We start from the raw sequence: 27021 nt of genomic DNA, 5'->3' as shown, positions 1-27021 counted from the left end.
AAGATGGTTGCCAAAAATATTAAACAAAAGTTTTGAATATGAAATGATTCTCGATGTTTGCAAGCACATTTCAAATTATTATGAAAAGTTTTTCTATATTAGACTGATATAATTATACACTTGGAAGATAACTACAAAGTTTTAGATTTAAAGTATATGTAGTAGCTTGATACATGGAATTGCCCCAGTATTAATCAGTTGTGCAGTAATAATTTATAATGTAATGGTCACTTTTGCATAATGAAGACTTTGTTAATCTGTAATAGTTTGCAAAACCAATTACATTTTGAAATATATATTTTATTCTTGTTCTAATTGTAATTTTGTCTAAAATTATTGCAATCAGATATATACTGAAATATATTGTATCAATGAAGTTAATATATAGATTCTCTATGAAGGATTAAGTTAATGATTAAAATATGATCTAAAATGCTCTAGATTTAAACAAATATGCACTATTAGCAATTCAGAGACTCTCGCATAACACAATTTATTGACATTCTAAAAGATTCTAGGACACAATATTTTAATTATTTTTTAAAGCAAAAGAAGGGGAAAAAAAGAAAGAAAAAAATAGAGCACAAATGACTTTTTTTTAATAAAAATATCACTAAAGATTAATTATTTTCATTAAGTCATCAAAATGCAATAAATATCAATGCAATAATGACTTTACCCTTGAATAAAACAGCAAGTTTTTACATGAAAAAGACTTCAAAATCAAATCAATTATGCATTCTTCTATTATAAATTATAACATACTTGAACATGAAATGCAAACAGTGATTGAAACACAAGCAGATTATAAGCATTTCTATAAATTTCTGGGCAATAGAAAGTACCATGAAACTATATATCTTTCAATTTAAAAATATAAAGTTTATAATTCACAGATAAATGCTTATTGATATATAAAACTGAAAATATATTAATTACTTTAAAATACATTAGAAACTTATTAGTGGATAATTTAACAATGTGATGATTCATCTTAAATTTTTTTTATTGCCCTGCCCCTTATTTAAAGGATGAATGACAACACAGAATGATAGCATATAATTAAAATAAAAAATTAGAGCAATAAAAATTTTAAAATGGTGAAAACATGTGGGAAGGTTATGCTTTTCAAATGTTTTTACCTTTCCCATGTCTATAAACGATATTTCAATGATATTAAATAAATATTTTTTAAATAATGGATCTTAAAATAATTCAAACTCCTTTACTTATATAGCACTATTTAATGCTGCTTATTTTGTCATGTCGTAAGCACTTGAAATTATAATTTTTTTTTTCAATTATATAGCATATTTCTTTTATTCAAGTTTCTTTTCAATGTTTTACATTTACATATATATATATATATACACACTTAAAAATAACCTATCTTATTGCTTTTTAATAGAATTTAAAATTTTTTATATAAACGAAAAATATACAAGACACACTGATTTTCTAAAAAGAAAATAAATTAATCACAGGGAAAGATGACAATATAAAATAGTTTTAATAAGACCCAAAACATACAAAGATTTTTTTTTTTTTTTTTTTACATAGTACTTGTACCAAATAATAATTAATGAATATCAGACAAAAGTATAAATATCTCTCAGAAGTGAATAACATTTATTTACAAACACAAAATAATGAAAAAGTCTTGTAGAATATGATTTCAAGATTTTACTGGTCCTCTTTTTTTGAACACCGACACAAAATATTACCACATTTCACAATATTCGAGTCCATGATGATAATTTCTTTGCAAATCCCAAACATGACATTTCAGACTTTTTGAACAGTAATATCAATCCATATCTTCTTCATCGAAATTACCTGTCTGTAAATATATATATTTTCTTATTAGCACATGAATTGTTAAAAAAATTTTTTTATAAAGATTTCATTCATGCAATATCATACCATTTCCACATCCTCGTCAAGAACAAAATTATTCAAATCAAGTTCCAGTTCTTCATCTGGAGTTAGTTCAGGTGCAGCAGCCGTTTTACTCTGATTCTAGAAAGATGAAATTAAACTTTTAACAAATGTTCAAAATTAGCCAATTAATATATATGCATACAAAACGGTAACATACATAGCACAGAAATCACTCATATTACTTATTCAAATGGTAGCAGTTGAATGTAAGCAAAATGTCACAAAGTTTCAACTCGCATCATTGGAACATTTTTACAACTGCACTTAATTCAGCATTTTTCTTAAATAATAACTGGAGTTGCAAAATATTATTAGAATTTGTCAGATTTTTATTTGCTGTTTGACTAAACATTTCATTCAGTCAGAGGAAAGAGTAAGTAAAAGAAGTCAGTATATTAGAAACAAAGTTTAATTGAATGCAAAAATAGGCTTAACTATCACCAGATGGATAATCACTATGACTTTACCATGGAAAGAGCCATTTATGTTTCAACAATATTATGATAAAATCAAACTCATCCATAAAAAAAAAAAAAAAAAAAAAAAAAAAAACCCTCAATGGCATGTTTTTGCCTGTGTTTAAATTAAGATTAAAAAATTGTCTTCTTTGGACATTATCTCTGCAGCAGGATTTTCACTTCTAGTTTTGTTTCATAATATACACTTAAATAAAAATGTTACTCCAGTAATTTGTAGTAGATTGAATCATTAAATTTATTCCATTCCATTGATTAAAAAAATCCATAATTTGGGCAGAAAAGTTGACCGCCAAAGACAGCTAGTAATTTATACTACTCAGAGAAAAGACAACAATTTTCAAGATTTAATTTTACTTTGGATGAAACATCTCCCTCCCCTTTAATCTATAATAAAAATTTGTCTTGTTAATATATATATATATATATATATATATATATATATATATATATATATAACATTAAAATTTAATAAAAAAAATGGAATAAAAAATAAATTCAAATTAGAACAATTTGGTTAGAAATTTGATTTATGTTACTATGATTAACTGATCAACTTTATTTTTTGAACCATTTTACAATGCATTCATATTAAGATTTATCTAGACAATATGTATAATATTTTAATCAGGCTGTGAACTAGGTTCTAAAGGCTCTTGATATTATTGTTATGGAAATTTGCTTGTTGAATGTATAGTGAAAAATCCAACAAGTTTGAAATTAGATATCAATGCTTTATTCCACAAGAAAGCCTAATAACACAGGCTGAAGTATACACAAAAACACCAAATTGTTACTAAACAACTGCAATAGCACAAAGCACTCATGAAGAATTTGCTGGATATCAACATATCACAAATTGAATTCCCTCAACAACTACTTTTTGTGTGTGTGCCCACACTTTCACAGTTCCTATCATAGTGCCTCAAAAGAACTAGAGGAATCTATGAACTTTTAGAGATATTGCCAAGATTCTTGGATATTCTGGAACCTTTATGTGTGTTGCCAAGATTGTGCCTCAGCATCTGTTTGTATCAGCAAAGATTGTGCATCAGCAAATTATCTTCCTTATTATGAAACTAACAGTGCAGTGATATTATAGATTTCTAATAATATTTTGCATAAAAATATTAATCTTTGAATTAGTGAATATTATATGATGATCCTATGAACATTAAATTTCCTATTTACTAAAGAACTTTGAATCTTACCTCCAAGAAACCAATACTAACAAATGAAAGGTACAAATCAGATCTAATGAAACATTTATTATTTTAGGTTCTATGTCACTGACAATATATAAAATTGAAAATTTCCAAGATTAATTTAAGTTAAAAATGTGAGATTCAATCAACAAATTATTTTAAATGTCACATATAAGAAAGAAACCAAACAATTTTAGCATTTCAAAATATTATGCACCCTGTGAACATGCAAAAATAAAAATGAGTTGCTCCTTCTATTCATTTCAGAAGGCTGAGTCAATTTTTATTTTAAAATATTTTACTGTGAAAAGAATATATGTTAAGCAAGAAAAACATGCTTTTACTGTTCTTTAGGCACTATTTCCAGCAGCCATTTTTTTCTGATATACACATATATTTTCATTTTTAACCAGACTACCTTGTTTTTATTCAAAACTTTTGCAATGCATCTGTATATATACTGCTTAATAAATAGGTAGTACTAATCCATGATGCTTACTTCAAAGCAAAATCTTCGGGCAGAATATCAATGCTATTTTTGTCAAAATTAATATTCATCACTCATTTTTTCAAATGCTTTCTTTGTTGATCATATGTTTTATTATCCACTTAAACATATACATAATGCTTAATTATTATATACCATATTAATTTTTAAGGATGAGGCCTCATTAAATAATATGCCTCTACAAATTCTGCCAAATATTCTTCAAATACAAACTTTCATCTGATATTTATAATCCTTGAATACAAATTTTAAAAGAGTTTTGTCTGTCATAATGTTTTTTTAACATTTACATAAAGTTGCCATGAATGTTATTTTAATGCTTACATCAATGACACTACAGGCCAAAAGTATTGCAAGTTTGAGAAGTTTCACGTTTTTCCAAGAATAAGTCCCAAAAAAGTATCATTTTTTTTTATTTAAAGTGATATTTTCTAGTATAAATGTGGCGGAGAAGTTTCAAGCCTCATTCATTGTAAAGCAATCTTCTGCAACGATTGTGCCATCCTGGTAAATAATTATAAAATCGCTCCGACTACGAAAGGTTTCATTTCGTTTCTTGCGTTGTCGAAGAGCATTCGCTGTGCATTACAAATTCTTTTTAAAATATGAGAATTAACTCTTATAAAGTGCCAGATTATTAGTTTAATGCATCAAGAATACATTTCAAATGTTAGGATTACTCATTGGTGCGACTGCAGTGAGTCGACTGTTTCACGCCTCATAAGGAAGAAACTGTTGGTAAAAAGTCCTAAGTGGCCATCCGAGGTTATCTTCTAAACGTGCTGATACTACATTGACACGATTATGCAGTAAAAATAGATTTGCAAGCTCTGTTACACTTTCAAGAGAATGTAATAAGTCCATGTCTATCATTGCCAGTCCCAGAATAATTTGTAGGAGGCTTTTGTGAACCTGTTTACAAGACACAAGTACCTAGAAAAAAAAAACAGTACTGATAAAAGCAATGTGGAAATAACGGTTGGAGTGGGCCAAGGTGCACAAAAATTGGAATATTTCGGAATGGAGACAAATTATATTCAGCAATCAAAGTCGCTTTTCTTTAATGTCTGCCAAGCCTGCCCACATTTGGCATAAAGCAAAAAAAAGCTTGAGGCCAGAATGCCTGGTTCGTAACTTCAAAACACCCAGAAAGCATAATGATGTGGGGGTGCATGTCATATCAGTTCAACTGGACTTCATTTTGTACAGGTGATACGTGAATGGTGGCAAGTATGTTGGTGTGCTGAAGAATTAATTGCTTTGCAGTGCTTGTGACATGTTCCCAAGACAGAAATGGATATTTCAGCAAGATCTAACATCCTGCCTTACATGGAAAAAATTAAGACAAACTTTACAATTAATTTTAAATTTCACTTCAGTTATGTTCTATCTCTGTATTGAAACATCAGAGACATTATTGTAGGTTAAGGTTGCATTTGAAAAACATGATATTAATGTTCTTACATAGTCAGGAAACTCATCAGATTTAAACCTCACTGAGAATTTATGGAGTATAATGGGAAAGAAATATCTGTGAATCATCCAGAATAAAATAAGAACTCCAGGAAACAATAATTAAAGTTTGGCACCATGAAATACCGAAAGAACGGTTGCAAAACCTAGTGGATTCCATGCCTAACAGAGTGACTGCTGTGATCGAAGCCACAGGTGGTCCAACCAAATATTAAATGCTTTTCAGTTAAATTGAAGCTCTTTTATTATCTTTTCTGATCAAAAGAATTTGAAATTTTTTCTTTACGTCATATTATTCCAGGGAACCAAAATGGATTCCAAGACTAATAACCTGTACATTTTGCTTGTATTTTATTCTTTTTGAAATTAAATAAATATTTTATTCAATAACTTAATATATCTTACCTTTAGACTAATTTAACATATTGACATAAAGATATATTATTTTAAATGAAAAAATATTACTTTTTGGGAGCTTTTTCTTGAAAAACATGAAATTTCTCAGACTTGCAATACTTTTGACCAGTAGTGCATGTTTCTACTTATAATTACTGAGACTAATGTTATTCACTTTGGTATTATTGTGAATCAAACAAAATGTTTCAGTTAATTCTTTGGTTTTTTTAATTTTTCATATCAAATGTTTAGTTGCACCATACATTTTCACTTCTGACAAAAATGAATATAAATGAGATTTTTTAAGGATTATCTGTCATAATTTAATTACAATTATGAAATATACACATATTAAGAGCTCATGATTTAAGAAGGCTTAAGAAATAGGGGAAAAAATTATAACAATGGAAATTTGATTAGAAATTTTGAAAAAGAAAAAGTCAAGTGAAAAAAATTCATGCTACAATGGCAAACAGGTTTTAGGGTGTAGCTATAAAAAAGTGGAGTATCAAGAGAAAGCAAACTACTTAGTAGTTCTCGAACATAGCTGATTAGCCTTAGGAATATGTATGGACTAAAAATTAACCATATCAAATTACAGATTATAAAATAAAAAGAAAATTATGATTGAATAAAATGAGTGATGAGTTTTATCTTGCAAACCAGAATGTATAATTTTATAACAACCCTTCTTGAACATTTTTTACTCAACATTGACTTAAGTTTACTTTTTTATTAATCAACATTTATTCATTTTATGTCATTGAAAGTTGTAACAAATTTCTTTTTTAAATGACATATTACAATATACTAAGAAATTATAGGAATTATTTACATACAGAAGCTGCTTCATCTTTAGCTTTTTGCTCATCTAATAAATTTTTAGCTGGTTCTTTCTCTTCAGATTCGGATGCACTTTGAGCCCATTTCGAAGTTTTATAAGATGAAGCGAGATTATCTACAAGGCTGTTAGTATCTCCAGCACCCTGAAAATAAGACTTAGTTATATTATATTGTGTGAACTCCTTATTAGTTGATTCAAACATAGCAATTTAAAATACTTTTAGACATTTTCGAAGATTGTGGTTTTTGAACTTGTGGAGGTTCAAAATGTGGAGATTCGCTAAAATGTCAAGTTCAAATTTTTTTGGACAATTACAATACTTGTTTTGTAGTTTGTACTCGAGAAAGTAACCATAGCAATTTTTAACTAAGTGAGGGAAAATATGTACCTCGGAGAGAGAATGTTGACTTCCAGTTGCATCATCATCAGCAACATAAACAAAGCTTCCAGATGCTTCGGCCTCCAGCATGGCTTCAACAGGATCTTTTTCAGCACTAGACTGCAATGAGATATATGACAAATAAATATAATCTTTTAAGAATAAAATACTTAAAATTAATGTAATTAATTCAATTATAAAGTAGCATTGCAATATAAATTTCTTTCTTTTCTTTTTTTTAAATTGTGATATAGAAATTCAAAAGACGAAAAAACTTTTATTAAGAAATGTAAGGTTTCTCTTATTGATATCTTATATATTGCATGCAATCAATAAAAATGGTAGCTAACAGTTAATTACTACTCGTTAAATAAATCTTAATTTATTTCCAAGTGTATTTTTCTCTCTAAGAGTTCAATTATTTCTATATAAAAGATTCAATATCTGAAAAATCATGCTTTAAAGAGTACCATGATTTTTTAAAAAAGCTTTTTAATTATATATAAAAATCACGAATTTGTAAAACACAAATTTTTTTAGAATATAAATTTTTAAATGGAATATGAATAATTTTAATTAAAATTGATAATTTATATACATATTATATATATATATATAATATATATATATAATTCTATTTTTTTACTAAACACATTATGGAATCAAAATTTAATGGAATTAATTGATTAGTGATAATAAATTTCTCAAAATATTAAAATAGTGCTATATTATTGGCATTATTATTAACATTATTGTACAAAATTTCATCAATACAATAAAAAATGCATCAAATTTTTAAAAAATGTGTAAAAAAACAAAAGATAAATTCTGCATCTTAAAAGAATAAAATATTCAGATATATGAAGAGAATATAATCTTCAACAAAAGTAGTCCACACTCTGGGAATGAAATTCAAACTTAAAATAATTTTTAATTTTAATTAATACATTTAAAATAATTTTTTTTAAATGGAGCCCCTCTCCATAACTTAAAGATACTACAAAGCCAAAAAGTCAAAGTAAAAATATAACTAAAAAAAAAAAGCATTTATTAACTAAATTTCTGAAAGTAATAAAAATTTGAAAAGTTTTGAGTAAAAGTAAAATTTATCTATTGAAGAGTTAAAGAACAACTTGAATTTGCTTACAGATGCTTTAGAATAGCTGGAAGCTGGCAGACGAATCTGACTCTGTTTCATAAACTGTTCAGCCTTCAATATAAGATTAAAGTTCGGAAATAGATTTTCATATTCTTCAGGATCCGCAAGCGCATAAGAAGCCTTTTCATTAGTTTTTTTGAAGCCTTCTTTCCAAAGTTTAACAATTCTGTTTATATATAATAAAAATAACAAGATATAAGTTCATGTTAAAAAAAGAAGATATAATGCTTAATTTAGTTATTGAAATATGTATTTCATAGTCATAAAAAGTCTTGCAAATAGTACAAAATAACATTATAAAATTAATGCTTAAGAAAGGATTAGAGACTTCCTTTAACATAAGCTTTCAGATGAAATAATGGTAAAGAGTATCCCAAAAAGTATTGTTAAACCTCATTCAACAAGCACCTCACATAATACGCAAAATCAAATGCAAAAAAAAAAAAAAAAAAAAAAAAAAAAAAAATCATCTAACGAGCAATGTTACAAAGCATGAGGGGCAAGGTGACAACACACCATAACATCACATGCTGGAAAATCCTGCATCTTTATGTTGTACTTGTTTGAAGATAATCCTTTTAATTACATGGAAGAAGTTTTAGCTGGACAGTGTTAATGAATGTGATTTTAGGGCTTTGCGCACATACCAATGGATATTTAATCGATAAGATTTTGTAGCTGACAAGATTATGGGGCTAGAAGAGGATAGCAATGGAATCGATAAACTGCTGGAAAAACAGCCAGAATTAACAAAAAGCTTACGGAGCTGTATTCTGTGTCACAGCAAAAAGTTGTGGAGGAGACATGACCTTCCAATAAAATAAGCGAGATGGATGCAGGAAGAATGAAAAGCATCACCCTAATACAACCGTAGTTATGCATGCTAAAATTTCATTTAACGATAGTGTGGTATTTCATTTTTGCCTCATTTTGAAGTGTAGTCAATGTCTTTAGGTAATTTTCTTGTAAAAAATATAAGCATTATTATAAATTTGTTTGAGTATGTTTTTCAGATTGAAATGTTTTATCCTATTTTACATGGATTCCTATGGGGAAAAAAATTATTTCATTTAATAAATGTTTCTCATTACGAGAAAGATTTGGGAATGAATGATGCTCATTAAGTGGGGTTCCATTGTATCAATAAATTTTAGCTTATGTGAATCAAAAGGAACAAACTGCTCCTATTTTTATACCATAGCAAAGAAATAACTCAACATTCTTTTACATTTTAATTTATTAACACAAGGATTTTATTATATTTAAATCTTTCATAATGAAATCTAAGATAATGTATATACAAAATTAAAAATAGAAGCACATTATAGTGAATTCCTCAGCTATTTTCAAAAGTTAGGTGAAAAACACAAAAGAATTTAAAAAAATTTCAGCAATAAATTTTTTTTATGGTATTGTATTTGCCTCATTTTACATAAAACGAAATTAATTCAATAGAATTTTTACTAGTATGAAATTAAAAAAACTCATTATTATAACAGATTTACAATAAAAAATAAATGTAGTTCCAACTAATTAAATATAATATAAAATAATCAATTAAATATAATTCACCAAAATAATAATTATAAAAAATATAAAACTTGCCTGGAAGCCTGACTAGGTAAATATGTACGAGCAAAAAATGCAGCTTCTGGTAAACGTTTACTTTGAACAAGCATATTAAGAGCTTTTTCTTTCCTATTAAGAGAAATTTTAAAAACAGATTATAAGATATTGCCTTTCAAAAATATTAAATCACCAGTTATAGAAAAAAAAGTATAAAGAAAACAAAATCTAAAGTCTTACTTTCCAAGTAAAAAGTAAGACATAAATGCAACATTATTTATGCCTTCTAGCTCTGCACTTTGTGCCAATTTTTCTACCATGCTTGCATTTCCTGAAGAAGTAGCTAGCAACAGCAGACCACCATAATCTTTAGCATGATGCAAACATTCTTCAGCAAGTTGGAATTCACATTTTGACAGAGCTAGCTCAGATAATCGCTTCCACTTTTGCTCAGACTATAAAGAATACATAAACAAAATGTTCCATTTTATCAGAAATAAAGTAAAAGAAAAACATTTTAAAGACCTTTAATTAGGAGTTTCAAAAATAAGACTTGTAATCCCCTTTCTTTCTGACAGAAAAAAAAAAAAAAAAAAAAACGAAGATGTCATCATCCCAAATGTTGTTAAATAATGAAAAATATTTTTAAGGAAGAAAGAAATGAAGCATTGATTAATGTTAAATAAAAATTAATCAAATTTAAAGCAACCATTTTGAAAATTTGAATGAAATCTTTGAAGTCAAGAAAGATAATTTTGTTAACTCACTTTGTTTATAAATTTTGAAGCATCTGAAAGATGCTATGTGAGAGTTTCAATAATATCATCCAGGGGATGAACAATTTAAGAAGCTTCATCTCAGAAGAATAGATTTACACATCAAATGAAAGGAAAAGAAAGTGCACCATACACCTTTTGACTAATATTCACTAGAAAATCAATGATCTTGTGATCTTTAAAATACTCCATTAATAAACATAAATGATGCTCTGAAAATGAATGCCACAAAAATTGACACTTTTATTTTTTGTTCGCTAATAAACATATATTTTTAAATTCTTACATGTGGATTTTAGCATTTCTGCCCCTCTAAATCATAACATGAAAGCAAAGTAGAAGATAAAATGGAAATGTAAAAATGATTCAAACCATATTTACATAGCACATTTATAAAAACACAATTCATGTTCAAGCTTTTATGAATTTTTTTTCTTAAAATACAAGTTTATAATAGTTTAGACATAACTTCTTTTGATCTGCTGTTAACAAGACATGCACCAGATTACTTTTTCAAAGGAAAAAAAAAACTAATAGTTTCTTACATTTTGTTGTAAGAAAATCTTCAGAATAGCTGAAGAATAGTTTTTCTTCTTCAGAAATCTTCAGAATAGCTTATTTATGCACTGTTAAAAGTCAAACTGAAAAACAATTTTTTAGTTTGACCCCTAACTATGCAATATGTTCCAAGCTTAAACAAATTATCCAATTTTTTTATGGGGGGGGGGAGGGGAAACTCTCTAAAATTATTCTTACTTAAAAATTTTTGAACAAAGATGAAAGCATTTTATGAATGGAAGAACTATTAATGGAGTGAACATTAAATACAATTATAGAATGATTTGAAAAATAATGTTTTTCTCAAGACTATTCTCAAACAAGCAATTAAAATGACTGTCCCCAATTTTTAAAACAAATTAGAATGGAGTAGACAATATTAAAAAAAATGCGAACCAATATCTACTTATTTAAATATGTGTTTTAAAAGTATGAACACATCTTTTATAATATGTTAAAAATAAATATAGCATTTGAATAAAATCTCAAAGAAGAAAAAGTGGCAATTAAATGTAATATATATTTTTTAATATTATTAACATTTGAGATTTAACTTAAATAATTTTTAATACACTCTTTCTATTTATAAACTTTAATTAATTGTCCATAAAACAATGAGACCACTGTCTAATGCTTCGGAGTAATTTGGATAATTATGGTCAATTTATCAATTTCCACATAAAATAAAAGATATTTATTCTATCAACAGAGCATCTTGTTGTCACGAAGCTTAAATGTCAATACTATTCAAATAGTGCAAATATTCCTTAATAAAATTAAGCACCCTTTTGTCTCTGGCAGAACTAATGAGCTGTTCCAAAACAGCAAATACCATTTTAAAATGCTTTTCAGAACATATTATATATTAATATCTATATATTAAAAAAAACAGCATATGATAAATGAATACAAATGAAAAATATATATATACCATAGATTCTTTGGCAAGTTTATAAGCAACTTTCAGATCTCCTAATTGCAAAGCCAGTTCAAATTTATGATCTGGGTCAGTAGATACAGCCAATGCTTGTACTTTGAAACCCTTGAAAAATAAAATAAAACCTAATAAATTGAAATGGACCTTTTGAAAACAATTTCTTTCAATTATAATACAGAATTTTTAGATACCTGCTTTTCCAAGAAATGAGCTACTCTTGTACGCTGTTCCCAAGGAATAGAAGGTAACACACTTTGGGCAGTTTCAAAATCTTGCCTCATAACAGCAGTTTGATATTCCAAAACAGAGAGCAGTAGGGAGTAAGAGATGACATTCAATTCTTTATCACCCAAGTATAATCGATTGTCTTTTGGTATGTAACCCAAAAGATACATCACTCTATGAAATTAAAAAAGAAAAATTAATAAGAACGAACAAATCAAGAAGTTATAAAAATGTATATGCATAAAAAAAATAAGAATAGGAAGATTTTAATCTGATTTTCCATAAAAAAAGACCATAAACTATATTAAAATGGCATTTTTAGAAATTAATTTTTACTTCATAAATTACATTTTTTTGCCCACTTACTTAAATTAGATGTATGTAACAGATAGTACATACCTATCCAAATGTGCTATAGTGACTATTTCCCCACCTACATAATAATTGAGACGATTTAGCGAATTTGTGTAGATAAAACAATCACCAACCCAAAGTCCTGTTTTAACAGTTTCAAGATGTGTTCCAAGAACCTAAAAAAATATAGTTAAAATAAATTAATAATCTGTGCAATAAAGGATAAACTGATGTCCAATAACAGCTTTAACAAATAGAAAAATAATCAAGGTGAGAAAACAGATGAGTTTTTTGCCAAAGACTTTTTTTTGTTGCAAATAATACAACTAATTTCATTTCTATGGCATTTATTATGCATTAAATTTAAAACTGTCATACACATATACAAAACAGAAAAATGACAGATCATGATAAGAATGCAATGTATAATGAATAATAAAACAGCATTCTACTTTACTTTCAAATAATTAAAATGAATAGCAGTCTAAACAGATTTAATAAAAAATTTTCTAACATCAAAAGATTCTTCAATGCCATCTTCAGAAATATTTTCTGGGTGCTGTTTAGCTTCAGTAAAAGCTTCAGCATTATATCTAAGAATGTAAAATGAATCTTCAGCTGCAATGCAAACAAGTTCACCATTTTCTGACCAGTAAACCTATTAAAAAAGAAAATAATTTATTAATCTTTACACAGCTGATAATTGAAACTGACACTAAATCATACTTAACTTTCCACAAAATTTAAAACTGAAATAATCCATGAATAGAAGTTAGTAAATAAATATAGTTTTTTAGATGTTTCTATTAAGTTACTTTACCTAGCAATTTTTTTCAACACAGAATAAGAAAAGAAAGAACTTTAACAGATAAAAAAAAAAAATGTTCCCCTCTAGAAAATCAATAAATAAGTAACAGCGACATTATATTTTAACACAATGAAGATTTCATTAATGGCAATAAAAATTTGAAATTAAGATAGATTGCATTCATATTTAATCTAAAAAAATATTTTTTGCATTCACGAAAAATCTAAAAAAATATTAAAGAAAAAATTCAAAAAGTTCTTTGAAAATTTCCATTACCCACATTAAAAGTTTAAAAAAAATGATTAAAACAGTTTGAAAAGAATAAAGTTCTAATACACAATATAAAGCAAGAATATTACAAACAAATTTACTATGAAAGAAGGTATTAGAAAAGTACATTTAAAATTAAATTTTTTCTTCCATGATATTGTTATTTGCTTCTAAAATAACTGTAGCAAAGTGTTTATAATTTCAAAATCATACATACATGCTTAGGCTGGATTTCAATACGACGTATTAGATCCAGCGTCTCCCAATCATAGAATGCAAGACCACTTATTGACTTCACACCCAACATATGACCACCAAAAATTCCTTAAAAAAAATTAGGCAATTCAAAATTAATACAAATATATAAATAAATAATAATGCCTTATCTATAACTAGATAATAATTTAAAAGTTATGTTTGTACACATTATTTCACTTGATCACAAGAAATTAAAATAAGTAAAATAAGGGCAAAGATGACATATATGTGACAGATGACATAAAGATGACAGATATTTTTAATGATACCCGCTCTTTTTTCTATAATCATTAGTGTAATATTTAGTAATTTTTTTAAACTAGAAACTTCCATTAAAATTTATTGTGAACATACTATTATTTCCAGAGACCATTCTTAAAATATCCTACAGTTTAGCTATTTAAAAACATAATATTTTTAAATATATACATATATTGAAATAATAGAATTATTCCTCATCTTATAAATAAATATTTAAAGGGATAAAAAGAAATCATTGTTCAGTAAACTCATTCAAAGAGAATATTTCATGAGACAATGCATTGTTTAATGATAATCAAATATTATGACACACAAAGCATGTAAATATTAAATGGGGCCAGCAGTAGTATCATATAAGAAAAATCTCACAAAATTAAGAATAATGAAAAATAATAATTTAAAAAAAAATATATACCTTCTGCTCCATACTCAGGTTTGAAAGTTTTCTTTTCTTTAAAATTTTTGAATATTTTAATAGATGTTGTACTTTCTCGAACTGCATACTCAGAAGAATCTAAAGCCCATACAAATTCTTGGGCAGAGCCAAAGCTTTTGTTTCTTAATGCCATAGCCGTATAAATTATATATTCACCATCACCACAGACAACAACAAACCTACAAAAAGTATTTCAATTTTCAAAATGAATAATTAGAATTTTTGAGTAACTTAAACATACTGATACAACTGTTAAAATTAAATATGAAATGTATTTTACCTTCCATTTGTGTTATGAGATACTGTCTGAGGATATATCTCGCAACTGCCCATATCTTTAACGACTAAAGGCAGTCTTTCACCATCTTTGATTTCAGCATCTACCATGGCTTTTAAATTAGCTTGTTGAAGTTCAGAATGCTTTGCCCAAATTATTTTTCCGGAACTATCCATTGACATGGCTGGCTCTTCTCGGCCAAGCTGGATAATTTAAAAATGCATAATTATTTGTTAATACATGGATGATTTACTTATAAAATTATTTAAATGAAATATAAATAATACAAAATTACCTTTATTAGAATACTTCCTTCATCATAACCTATAACTACATTATTTGAACCTTTTAAACAGGCAATTGCCCAAACTCTTTCCAAATTGTAATTCAAGGTACTTTCTAATCGATAAGTATTTGCATGCCAAATACGAACAGTTCCTATAAGCATAGGGGGAGGGAAAAAAAAAATAAATGGTTAATAAGTGTATAGAATTTTAAACATTTCTTCGCAACTGTACAAAGGATATGAATGAAAAAGCCTTTATCTAATCTAATCTTTTAATTTTATATTTTGAAAGCAGATATATAAGTGAAAAAATTCTTTATAAATCAATAGCAATAATAACTTTTATTCAAGTTACAGAATCACTTCATTCTGTTTTCAGGATAAAATAACAAATACAGCAGTACAACTTTTAAAATTAACAAGAAGACAATAAAAAAGAACCAGGAGAAAATAAGCTTGTTACATATAAGAAGCTATGTTTTCTTTTCTCCAAACACTACTACAAAGCAACAAATTTTAAATAAATTCTCGATCATTTTTAAAAAACCAAACAATGCCAGAAATATTTTTCAATGTATCATATGCAAAATCATATATATTTTTCTAACCTGCTAAATTTATATACGGCCTTGAGTACTTGTTTTGCTTCAACTATTAATTTAAAGTAGAATATATAAAGATTAAAGTCAGTTTATTTAGATATTTTTTATTCAAAGCAAATTAAATGAAACTCAGCATAAATATTAACACCTGCTTACAAAAATGATCTAAAAAGGAAGTGAAAAATGGTCCCAGTTCTTACTTACCATCTTCAGATCCAGTCATAATAATTGGCAATTCTGGGTGGAAAGAGACAGCAGATATATTTTGAGCATGACCTTCCAGAGTTTGAATACATGTTTTATTCTAGATAAAATAGATAATATTTACAAATTAATAATTTTTTAAATCAAGATTATAACAAAATACTTTGGAAATTTTGTTACAAATTAGCCACCTTTGGTAACCAGCTGGTTAAATCTCTTATAAAGGAGGATACAATTATATGGAGAATATAAAAAAATCTTTCACATCATTTAAATCTTCCACATTGTCAAATCAATAAAACCAAAAATGAAATTTGAATTAAACAAATAATTAAAAAAAAAAATTAAGATTTTTAAGAATGTTTTCAATAAACCGAATAAGATGTTATTCATATAAAACCAAAATCGAAGGGAAAAAGAGATTTTCAAATAACAAACCCTTTACTTTGCAATATTACTGAGAAACATGAAGTGTGGAAGTAACCGCATTCCATGACATTTTAAGTAAAAAAATGTTAATTTACTACCCTTTTATATTATAGTGAATGCAAATAAAATTTTAAAAAGTTGCGCAGCTGTACCACAACAATACAAAAGGGATTATGAAAATCCAATATAAATATAAACCTGTAAAACTTTTTATAATGCTTTGGGCTTACTACCTAAAATATATATATATTACTAAACAGCATTGAAATGCAAATGCTTGGGAGAACAATGTCATAAATAAACTTTATTTCAATAAGTTAAACATTTTTTATACATACTTGATAATCCCATATTTTCACTAATCTATCATCAGCTCCAGAAATTAAATACGGTTTATCTCCCCCATGATAATAATCAACACAATTAACACCTTTCTCATGGCCTTCTAGAGTGAAGTTTGGTGAAGTTGAACCTAATTGCCATACCTAAATAAAACAACAATTTTAATTATCAAAAATTAAATAAAAATCTATAACAAATGTATGAAAGTGAAATATCAGAACTAAAAGAGAGCTTACAGAAATTATACTAAATAACTTGATAAATATTTGATTCGATAAGTATTTATTTAAAAATTTAGACAATAAAATTCATTTTATCAGTATTAAAAATTAGGCTATTTTAATTCTTTCATTGAAAAAGATGAAATATTATCAAAGAAACAATAAATCTCCCATTATCTTTTAAAACAATTCTGCATTTTTTCACCTTTTAATTCTGAACAAGACAAATAATTTCTGGTATGATTATTATTAATAACAATAAAATTTTATAAAAACTTACTTTTACTGTGCGATCTAATGAAGCACTAGCAAAGGTATTGTTATCTTTAGGATTTATAACAATCTGCATAACATAATGAGTGTGTCCTTCAAACACTTGAGTGCATGCCCAGTTTTTCTCCCAATTCCATAATTTAATCATCATATCATCTAAATAAATAAACATGCATATTATGAATGAGACAGTATAAGCAGTATATAAATTTATTTTTAAATGAACCAGACTTTACACATACAATTAGGAAAGTAAAGGGACTTTTCAATTATATATATATCATTTGCAATCCTTTTTCTTAACAGATTTAGGTGCCATGAATCTCCAGTTTATATCAGCTTCTTTCTGCTGACAGTTGTTTATGCATTTCTCACACAATTATAATTTTTTTAAATTTTCATTATTTTCAATAAATTAGTGAAACTATTAGTCTTGTTGCAGAAAAGTCAGAATGTTTTTTTAATTAAAATTTTTTACACAATTCCCATTTAAGATATATTATGTACAAAACTTGTGCTATTTCTTTAAAATTCTTCCTTTTAGCATTTTGCAAAAAATGCAGCATTTGATGTAAGAAGTGGGTAGAATTTTTTAGATTCTACGGATTCATAAATAGAAGAAGTTGTATCCTAGTAGCTTTACTGATATATTGGAAGTAAAGATTTTATATGCAATCATAATTAAGCTATGATGAGTCAATTAAATGCTAAAAATGCGTAGTATGTGGTAAAGACTTAAGTAGACAGAAAAACTCGAAATTACGAATAAAATTTTGAATGATTTCCAAAAATTGATTAAGATCTATTAGTTCAAATTCAAAATTAATTTTTGCACTAAAAAAATTATCACTTTTTATACAATTTATATCATGCTGATAAAATAGGTTTAATTTTATTAATATGCTAACAAAATTTTAAAAATTTAAAGTACAGTCAATTTTTTAGTTTTTAATTTATGATTAATTATATATATATGGAATTGTGAAATTCTTTTTCAAACTCACTAACAGATTATAGAATCAAAATTTATTTAAATTGATATATCAACTGATAATTAATTAATAAAAAGATTAAAATATCAATCACTAGAATACACAAATATAATCAAATTTTAAAACTCTGTCAAATCAGAAGGCAAATAAAAAATTAACTACATATTCCAACTTTACAATTATGAAACATATGATAAAAATGAGTAAAATATTAAAAAAATATGTAAAATACATACCACTGGAAGTTAATACAAATGGCTGAGTTGGATGTACAGCAATTGATCTGATATAATCAGAATGAGCTTCAACTAAATGCACACGCTCTAAAGTGTTATAGTTGAATATTCTTAATTGCATGTCATCCTGCAATGAAGTTCAATGCAAATATAATATAATTCATGCCATAATAGCAACAAATGGTAATTTTCTTTTTACTCAACAACGGTTATAACATGTACAAATGCTTATATAAAATCTCATTTTCTTTCAACATGACAGTCATAAAAAATTAAGTGTGCTCTATAAATACAGCAATTGTATAAACAAAATTGCCACAAAAACTAAGTTTAGCTAAATTACTGTACTTGTCAGGTATTTTAGATGCTAACAATAAAAATAAATTATCGCTATAAGGAGAAGCGTCAGTTACATTTTCACTATTATTTAAATCTTAAAGTAACAGCCTCAACAGTTATCTTTTGAAAATTTGATTATAATATATACTTTTTATTCTGCTCCTTGATTTGTATATAAAAGTTACGTTTTTTTTTCTTCTAGAATGTGTGATAATATGACATTTCTTTTTTGAGATCCACACATGAACAGTCTTTTTATAAGAAATTTTAAAACCATCAACCAAACTTTTAATACACTTATTGGTTTTGTTTTCAACAGCATTTGAATAAAAAAAAATTTTTTATATACATATGCAAAGTCATTCACACACACACACACACACACAAAAAAAAAAAAAAAAAAAAAAAAAAATGAAATTTTTCCTCAGTGAAATGAAATTCAGATTATGCAATTCCAAAAACTTGTCAATCAGTGAAGATTTATAAGATTTCATTTATTGGATTTTTTTGTATGTATTTACAAATTTTCAGCATAAGAATTCTCTATCTGTTCAGTTAAAATCAACTAAAGTAAGCTGAAATGGAAAACAAAATACTAGTATTTGTCTTTCAGTAAGCCATTCAAATGTGAATTCAGTTAAAAAGAAATTGTAAGAATACAAAACACAGTATTTTATTTTTCAAATTCCCAAAGTCTTCTATGCGTTAATACCTACTGAATTCACTTTCCCATTTTAACTGTATTTATATTCTGATAGTTCTGTGCCATACCTGCTAAATTCTGTGATTTATATAAAGATGTTGAACAGTAATATTACCAAAACTTATTCTCTTTCATAATTAAAGAAAAATGCATTATATTATGAAAAAAAAAAAAAAAAACTGACAAATTCAGTGTATTTTAACTATAAAAAACAATCTTATTCTTTATCAAATGCTTTACCATTCAATGTTTTAACAAAATTTCTGAGTCATAAATCAATAAGCAGAAAAAAAAAAAAAAAAAACCAGCCTCGTATTCTTTATACTGTATTCAGTCTGTGAGAACTTCAACTTTCATGTTCACACAGTAAGAATGAATCATCAAGAATTTCTCATATAAAATCTTTCTGTTTTCAGGAGATGAATATGGAAAAAAATTAGAATATCTTATGATTTTACCAAAATAAATTTTATTACATTAGTTGTAAAAATATAAAATATAATGAAGTTTTTTTTTTTTTAATGAAATATGTTTTCACATGAAAAATATTTTTATGACACAAAGACAAACTTTCCCCCTATTATTAAAAAATAATGAATAGCAAGTTATAGCATGTACAACCATAAATATAATAATATATAGCAATGATAAATGAATAATGGCTTTATTTTAGAACACAAAACTGTTACAACATTTGATCAAAAGTCTTCAATAAAATTCATTAAGAATTTTCATTTGAAACACTGATTAATAAATTCAAATATAGCATACTTCTCCAAAACGAACTTTTTTTGGTTGTTGAAACATAAATATCAGCATTAAAAAAGCATAAATCTCTTTTAAAGTACAATATCATGCTTAATAAGAATGAGCCATTAGCCCTCAAAAATATGACGCTTCAATTCAACTGGCATCAAAAGATGAATTTTACTGCATTTGAAAGAGATCTTCAATCACGATTCTTTTCAATTTAATGTTCTTGCTTTTATTAGGCATTTTTGAAGATACGGAAACCAAAGTAAATCATACTGCTTTAAGCAAGAGTATAATTTCATTACCAAGAATTTTAAATCTCGTAAAACTTTTAATTTTTAAAAACTTTAGAAAAGATTGCTGATATAAACAATAGAAAATTTAGAAATTAAAATAGAACAATAATACTTTTCTCAAAGCAGCAACATAAACCTTATCTATTATTAAGATTCCTAATAATTTCAATTATATATGCTAATGTTCAAAGTTATAAAATTTATGAATTATGTTTTAAATAACTAAATAAAAAATAGCACTTAATATCAAGCAACATGGTTGAATTTTCCATAGACTATTAAAATATTTACACAACTAATTTTGCTATGAAATTAAGTACTTTAATTAAAATAAACCCTATAAAAATTATTCAATTTTTGCTGATATATTATATTTGCCTATTCAAAATTATTTCAATTTTAAAGAAACAGAAAAATTCAACTTTTATTTAAAAATAAACAGAAGGATGTCAAACTAAATTTAAATGTGCATTATGATCAATTATTAAATATACTGTAACACTGACACTTAATTGCTTAAGTTGACTTATTTTTCCCCAAACATCTTTAGGCATAAAGGAAACATTTCCTGAATCAATTTGCGTATAACTTTTATTTACTTTCATTTGAATGCTCCTTAATTTATATTTAAAATTTTAATCGAAGATTATACAAGGAACATTAAGAAAGTAGTCATATTTAAACTTGCCTAAAGTAAATGAACTTGTCTAGTAAAAATATTGCAATTAATAATTGTAAATTAACTTGCCTAATAAAAAAATGAAATCAAAATCGAGCTGGAAACCTAATATCTTTTATTAGAAACACGTTAAAAGAAGTATGGTCATCTTTACAAACAAAGATTTTCTAAATTTGACTTCTTTTTTAAAAATTTAAACAATTCAAGTTGAAAGAAGAAGTATTAAAGAATATTGTATTGATATTATCACAAAAATTCAGATTTAGCCATTAATAATCTTATTTGGAGATCAACAAAAAAGAAAAAATTCAAAAAATTTGAAGAAAATTATTTATTTGAAAGATAATAAGTACTTACAGATCCAGTTATTATCCAATTTTTTCTAGGAATAAATTTTACTGCTCTTACTGGCAAATCACAAACTTCAAATGATTTCACAATGACCTAAAAAGCAAAAGCACTAAATTAATACATAAAAATTTTGTGCTCAATGTTATCAACATACTAATAATTATATTTTTACTTATTACACTTTTAGTAAAATATTTTACTCAATATGTGTACCAAACTATAAAGTTTTTTTAAATTAATTTTTGCCATAAGCATTTAGTAGAAATAAAAGTGATGTTGCATGTTTTGTTAATAACAGTTTAAAAATTGTACTCAAATATTTTAATGTAATTTTATTATAAACCTTAGACTTTGAAACAATTTTTTTATTTGTCCATATAACAATTTTTTAGTTTGTTAATAAAACAAATGGACAAATGTGCATTAATTATTTAGGTTGGTTGGTTAGTTGGTTAGTTTGGGTTTTTTTGGCACAAGGACCATTCTTGGCCATACTGCGCCATGCTTATGGTAAAAATTAGAGCTTTGTTGATGATTGGAACTTCGTATGAAATTAAGTATGCTTATGTGTAAACTAATATAAAATAGCTAAAACAGATTAAGAAGAAATATGACATCTTTTTTTTTTTTTTTAAATAATAATAAAAATGGAAATTGTTGAAGTTAAATATATGGTAAAAGGTGTATAGCAATTAAAAATTTAAAAATATTTGGATGATAATTATCTCCCAGCAATTCTGGGAGAGTAGCATTTGATAGATGAAAAAAATGGTGGCGATGAGATTCAAAAGCTGGGCATTCAATCAAAATATGACCAATTGTCAATTCGGTGTGACATGAGGAGCACACAGGTGCCCTTTCCCCGAAAAGCAGGTGTTTGTGGGTAATCCGAGTATGTCCAATACGTAGGCGAGACAATTTTACATCAGCCCTACGCATCGATAAAACGGGCCATGTGTCAATAACAGGTTTAACAGAATGCAATTTATTCTGTGTCTGCATATTCCATGTCTCTAGCGACAGAGTAAAAATCCCATTGGTAATAGATTTCTTTACATCACTGTATGGTATTCTGTGATGTAAGAGAGAAGACGTAGTTTTTGCAGCATGATCCGCTTGCTCATTGCCAGCAATTCCCATATTACTGGGAATCCAGCAAAGTAAAATATTAACACCTCTATTTTGAAGAGTTTTCAAAAGTCCCAAGATTTCTACTACAACTGGATGTGTATAAGGATTAAATTGAGAGAGGATTTCCAAAGAACTCATGCTATCTGTATATATACAAAACTGTCTCATTAATTATTTAGGATTCAACGTAAATAATAAGGAAAGGAAGGGGGGGGGATACAAAAACAATAAAAAAAATTATGACAAATGCCAATGGGGTATGATGAGACTAAAATGAAATTATTATTTTTGATTTATAATATATCATTTTCTATGAATTTATCTATCAATATTAACAAACACCTTGATTTTTTTTACAATATATTTGTAAAGTAGTTTTTATACCCTACAAAAGATTGCATGCATTTTAACCTCTTAAAAGCTAACAATATTCACTCTTTAACAATATATAAAACATGTTGCAAATGAATTAGAAATTCAGTTTTAGAAATTGAACTAAGCACATCAGAACCTGTCATTTAATTTCGCTTGAGGTCATAGCCCTATAATCAGAAAGCAATATTGGCAATACTGCAATTTGGTTGCTTTGCCATATTATACATATTTGCAGCTTCCTTTGAGGCCAGCTTTTTTTTTAGACCTAATTGTTAATTAAACATTTTTTCTTTCTTTTTTTCAAAAAACTTTTGTTTTGCAGTTGCTTGTTGCTGCATTCCTGTTTAAGAGATTTCTGTCCATTTTATCTTTTAGATAGTCCTTTTTATACAATGAACTGAATACTTCTTAAAAAGTGGGGGGGGGGTGAAAAAAAAACAGATAAACATGGATCCACAGAAAAATCCCATTCCTGCTTATTCACCAAAAACAATAAAATAAAATCTCATACAAAAGAAATGTCATTGATGGATTTATTAATTAAAGCATCTTCACACATATATTAATAAAATCTAAATCTTAACATTCTAATACATCAAATTAATTATTTATTTACAAACAGACAATCATTATTAAAAGTGTCATTTTGTTTTTCCTCCCAACCTTTGCATGGATAGATTTAATTCATAAAAATAAAATATAATGAACTAAGAGACAATATCACATATTTAAAACTAAATTACATTGAATGACATACCTGAGTTTCATAATTCCAAATGTGAACATTTCCATTGTACAAACTGACTAACATCCATGGTTCAGAAGGGTGAAGATCGACACACTTAACTCGATCTGAACGAGCAAGGAGTTGACGTTTAACATCAAGCTTCAATGGCTAGAAATAAATTATATGTAAAAATGAATTCTATGAAAAGTGCATGTAATAGAATTTGTTAAAAATCTTTCAATAAGAATAAAAAAATTATACAAAGCTTAAAATAGGAAAGAAAAAAAAACTATTTGAACATTATGGTCTGTCGGACACAATTTCTGTTTTTTTTTTTTTTTTTTTTTTTTTGTCATTTGTAGGATAGACCTTATGCTAGTTGTATATTAAATTTATAAAAATATTTTGGTATATAAAACCACAGTAAATTATATTTTCATAGATTATTATTATGTTATTTAATTTAATTATGTTTTTTTTTTTTTTTTTTTCATTTTATGTTTTCATATCCACTAAATTTTAGTAATATTAATATAACACAATTATTACAGTAATAATTACAACAATATCGCACATGTCTTTGCAGTCCTAATAAAATGGCTGCAAAGGATATTTGATATCACTTGCAAAGAAAATATGAAGCTTAAATCTAGACTTAACATCTCATATTTGTGATAAATGAAAACTAGCATATTTAAAGTTTATCTTCTGATTATGAAACATTATTAAGAAATTTCATTTGGTTAATTTATTATTAATAAGATGTTAATTGCAGAATGGTTAAACTGACATTTTTATCTCTTTTATATTCAAGTTTTGCATCTTACAGTATTTTTGATTAAATTTTAAGTATTATATAGATTAACTATATAACATCTAAGTTCTTAATTTATAATATTTCCACCATGGTTGGGAAAATTTAATACTTGTGGATATTTACAACCAACAGTTTACTTGGCAAATCCCAGATAACACTAAGATTGCTAAACTTTATTATACATAATGTTATCTAGGCAATATTTCATATTTGTATGGCTGTAAAACTAGTGGTGATAAATATCTACAAATATTAGAAATTTCATGCCTGAATGTTTGGAGAACATACAAAATTTTGATCAATGTTATGTACATCATTCATGCATATCACTGCTTATTTTATTATTTAAATTTTGTTAAGCAAATAAGTGTTCAATAAATTTCAACAATTAAAGAAAACTTTATTACTTTAAGTATGCAATATAAGAAATTCTTAATGCTATCAATGGATCTAATTACACTAAAGTATATTTAATGAAAAAATAGATAATAAAAATAAACAATGCCTCATTTGATTAATTTTCTATAATTCAGGAAAAGATAAAATAAAATGCATCAGCTGATAAAAGTAAAAGAGAACTGAACAACGTAAAGAAGGTATATGGTTAAATATAAAAGCACTGTAAATAAAAATGTATAATTTATTTAAAATCATATCTCAAGCATTATTCACAAATGAAAAAATAGTTTTAATGAGACTTTAAAAATCACTTCAATCATGAATTAACTAAAAAATTATGCAGTACAATATTGAGAGGAAAAAAAATTTTACAGCGATTACTTGTTTGAGTTTGCTTTGATAACTATAATTAAAACATCTTTCTGCCTTAGAAATTATATTGAGCATTAAATAATTATTTTGAATCAAATATATTTGAATAATTATACCATATCAAATAATAATCATTCCGAATCAATACTCAACTACTATAGATTTTTCAGTTTCGTAGTCAAATCAAAAGTTTTTAGAGGAAAATAAGGATTTGAAAAATTCCAACAGGAAACAATTAACAAAGCACTGATTTTAATTTTTTAAAAGTGGATCAAATTTATTTTTAAAAAATAAGTATTAAAAATAAGAATGTCATTACTTATTTTTAATGTAAATGGAAAATCTTATTAAACTACTTTTTTTAAAATTTATTTTTACAGCTAATAATTTAAAAAATTTTGTGTTACCTTATCATACGATTTGATCTCTTGGTATTCAATCCAAGGGGGAATAAGAAACAACAACAACGAATTATTTTCTCAAATAAAGTTTAAAATAACAATTTTTAAGCAAAATTACACAAAAGGTTTTGAAATTTCCTTCAAAATTATAAAAAGTCATGAAGAGTAATTCTGATGGTTAAGAATAGTATTCTTTTCACAGTGTACAATTTATGTTGATTTATTGCTCAAGAGCACAGTTTGTAAACAGATCACATTAACTAAAAGTAGATAGAAATTTTTTTAGATAAAAAATACAATACATACAGCTTCTAATAATTAATAAAATGTTTAAAGTCACACATTGATATAACTGTACATATAATTATATATATATATATTAAGTAGCTAAATTTTAATATGCTTAAGGGTTCTCTTGTAAATAGATATGAAAAACATTGTCCGTGCTTCATACACAAAATAAATATTTAGCTATATTGACATAAACGCTATACAATAACCGATACCGGTACATCAGCATATGCAGGACAGGCCCATATCAGCATAATAAGTTTTAGTAAATAGTCTAGAATATGTTTGTAATAATTTAATTAAGCTGAGGCTCTAATTAAGATTCCCATGAAAAAAATCGCTATTTGCCAATTTAACAAAACAAAACCAACTCATTGGTAAAAACTTATTATTAAGCAGGTAAAACATATATACACGTCATATTAAAAAAATAACTTACCATTTTTGTGGATAAAAAATTGAAGATGATATATTTTCCTTAATTTTAAATTTTACTGCTCTGCGAACTTATCAGAAAGAAGCAGTTTATAATCGAATATCAAAATCCAGAACAAGAAACAACTTCATTTACGTGGAACAACGATGTTGTCATTTATGTTTTGGAATTTTAATGGTAGAGTTGTATTGTATATTTCCTGGTGAATATGAAACATTTTAAGATTTCCGAAAAGTAAATCTTCTGTGACAAATAAATT

At 26.1% G+C, this 27021-nt stretch overlaps 1 protein-coding gene across 2 annotated transcripts; it reads right to left on the bottom strand.

Moving 5' to 3' along the window:
• Positions 1-1491: 1491 nt before the first annotated feature.
• On the bottom strand, positions 1492-26930 carry LOC129989205 (coatomer subunit beta'-like). Of its 2 annotated transcripts, XM_056097587.1 has the most exons (22): positions 26766-26930; positions 24077-24214; positions 21820-21906; positions 18693-18819; positions 17472-17620; positions 16967-17113; positions 16200-16299; positions 15403-15545; positions 15111-15310; positions 14810-15009; positions 14093-14199; positions 13312-13455; positions 12843-12973; positions 12410-12617; positions 12213-12323; positions 10188-10402; positions 9987-10079; positions 8370-8547; positions 7232-7342; positions 6839-6985; positions 1924-2019; positions 1492-1840 (listed from the first exon to the last, which is right to left on the bottom strand). In XM_056097587.1, exons 1-22 carry the CDS (start codon positions 26766-26768, stop codon positions 1808-1810), a joined length of 2868 nt encoding a protein of 955 aa, XP_055953562.1. In that variant the 5' UTR covers positions 26769-26930; the 3' UTR covers positions 1492-1807. The 2 variants fall into 2 exon arrangements, with proteins under 2 accessions (XP_055953562.1, XP_055953569.1); XM_056097594.1 differs by lacking the exon at positions 6839-6985.
• Between the last annotated feature and the right edge of the window lie 91 nt (positions 26931-27021).

The sequence above is a fragment of the Argiope bruennichi genome, chromosome 2 (genome assembly GCF_947563725.1).
Source record: "Argiope bruennichi chromosome 2, qqArgBrue1.1, whole genome shotgun sequence".
NCBI lineage: Eukaryota > Metazoa > Arthropoda > Arachnida > Araneae > Araneidae > Argiope > Argiope bruennichi.
This window is presented reverse-complemented; position numbering and strand designations above follow the sequence as displayed.

What these genes read in the sequence shown, in the direction of transcription:
- LOC129989205 (XM_056097587.1), bottom strand. An exon ending in TTACCTAGTCAGGCTTCCAG is followed by an intron (nt 8,548 to 9,986) that starts GCAAGTTTTATA and finishes ATATATAAACAG; the next exon opens with AATTGTTAAACTTTGGAAAG. An exon ending in TTGACGAGGATGTGGAAATG is followed by an intron (nt 1,841 to 1,923) that starts GTATGATATTGC and finishes ATATATTTACAG; the next exon opens with ACAGGTAATTTCGATGAAGA.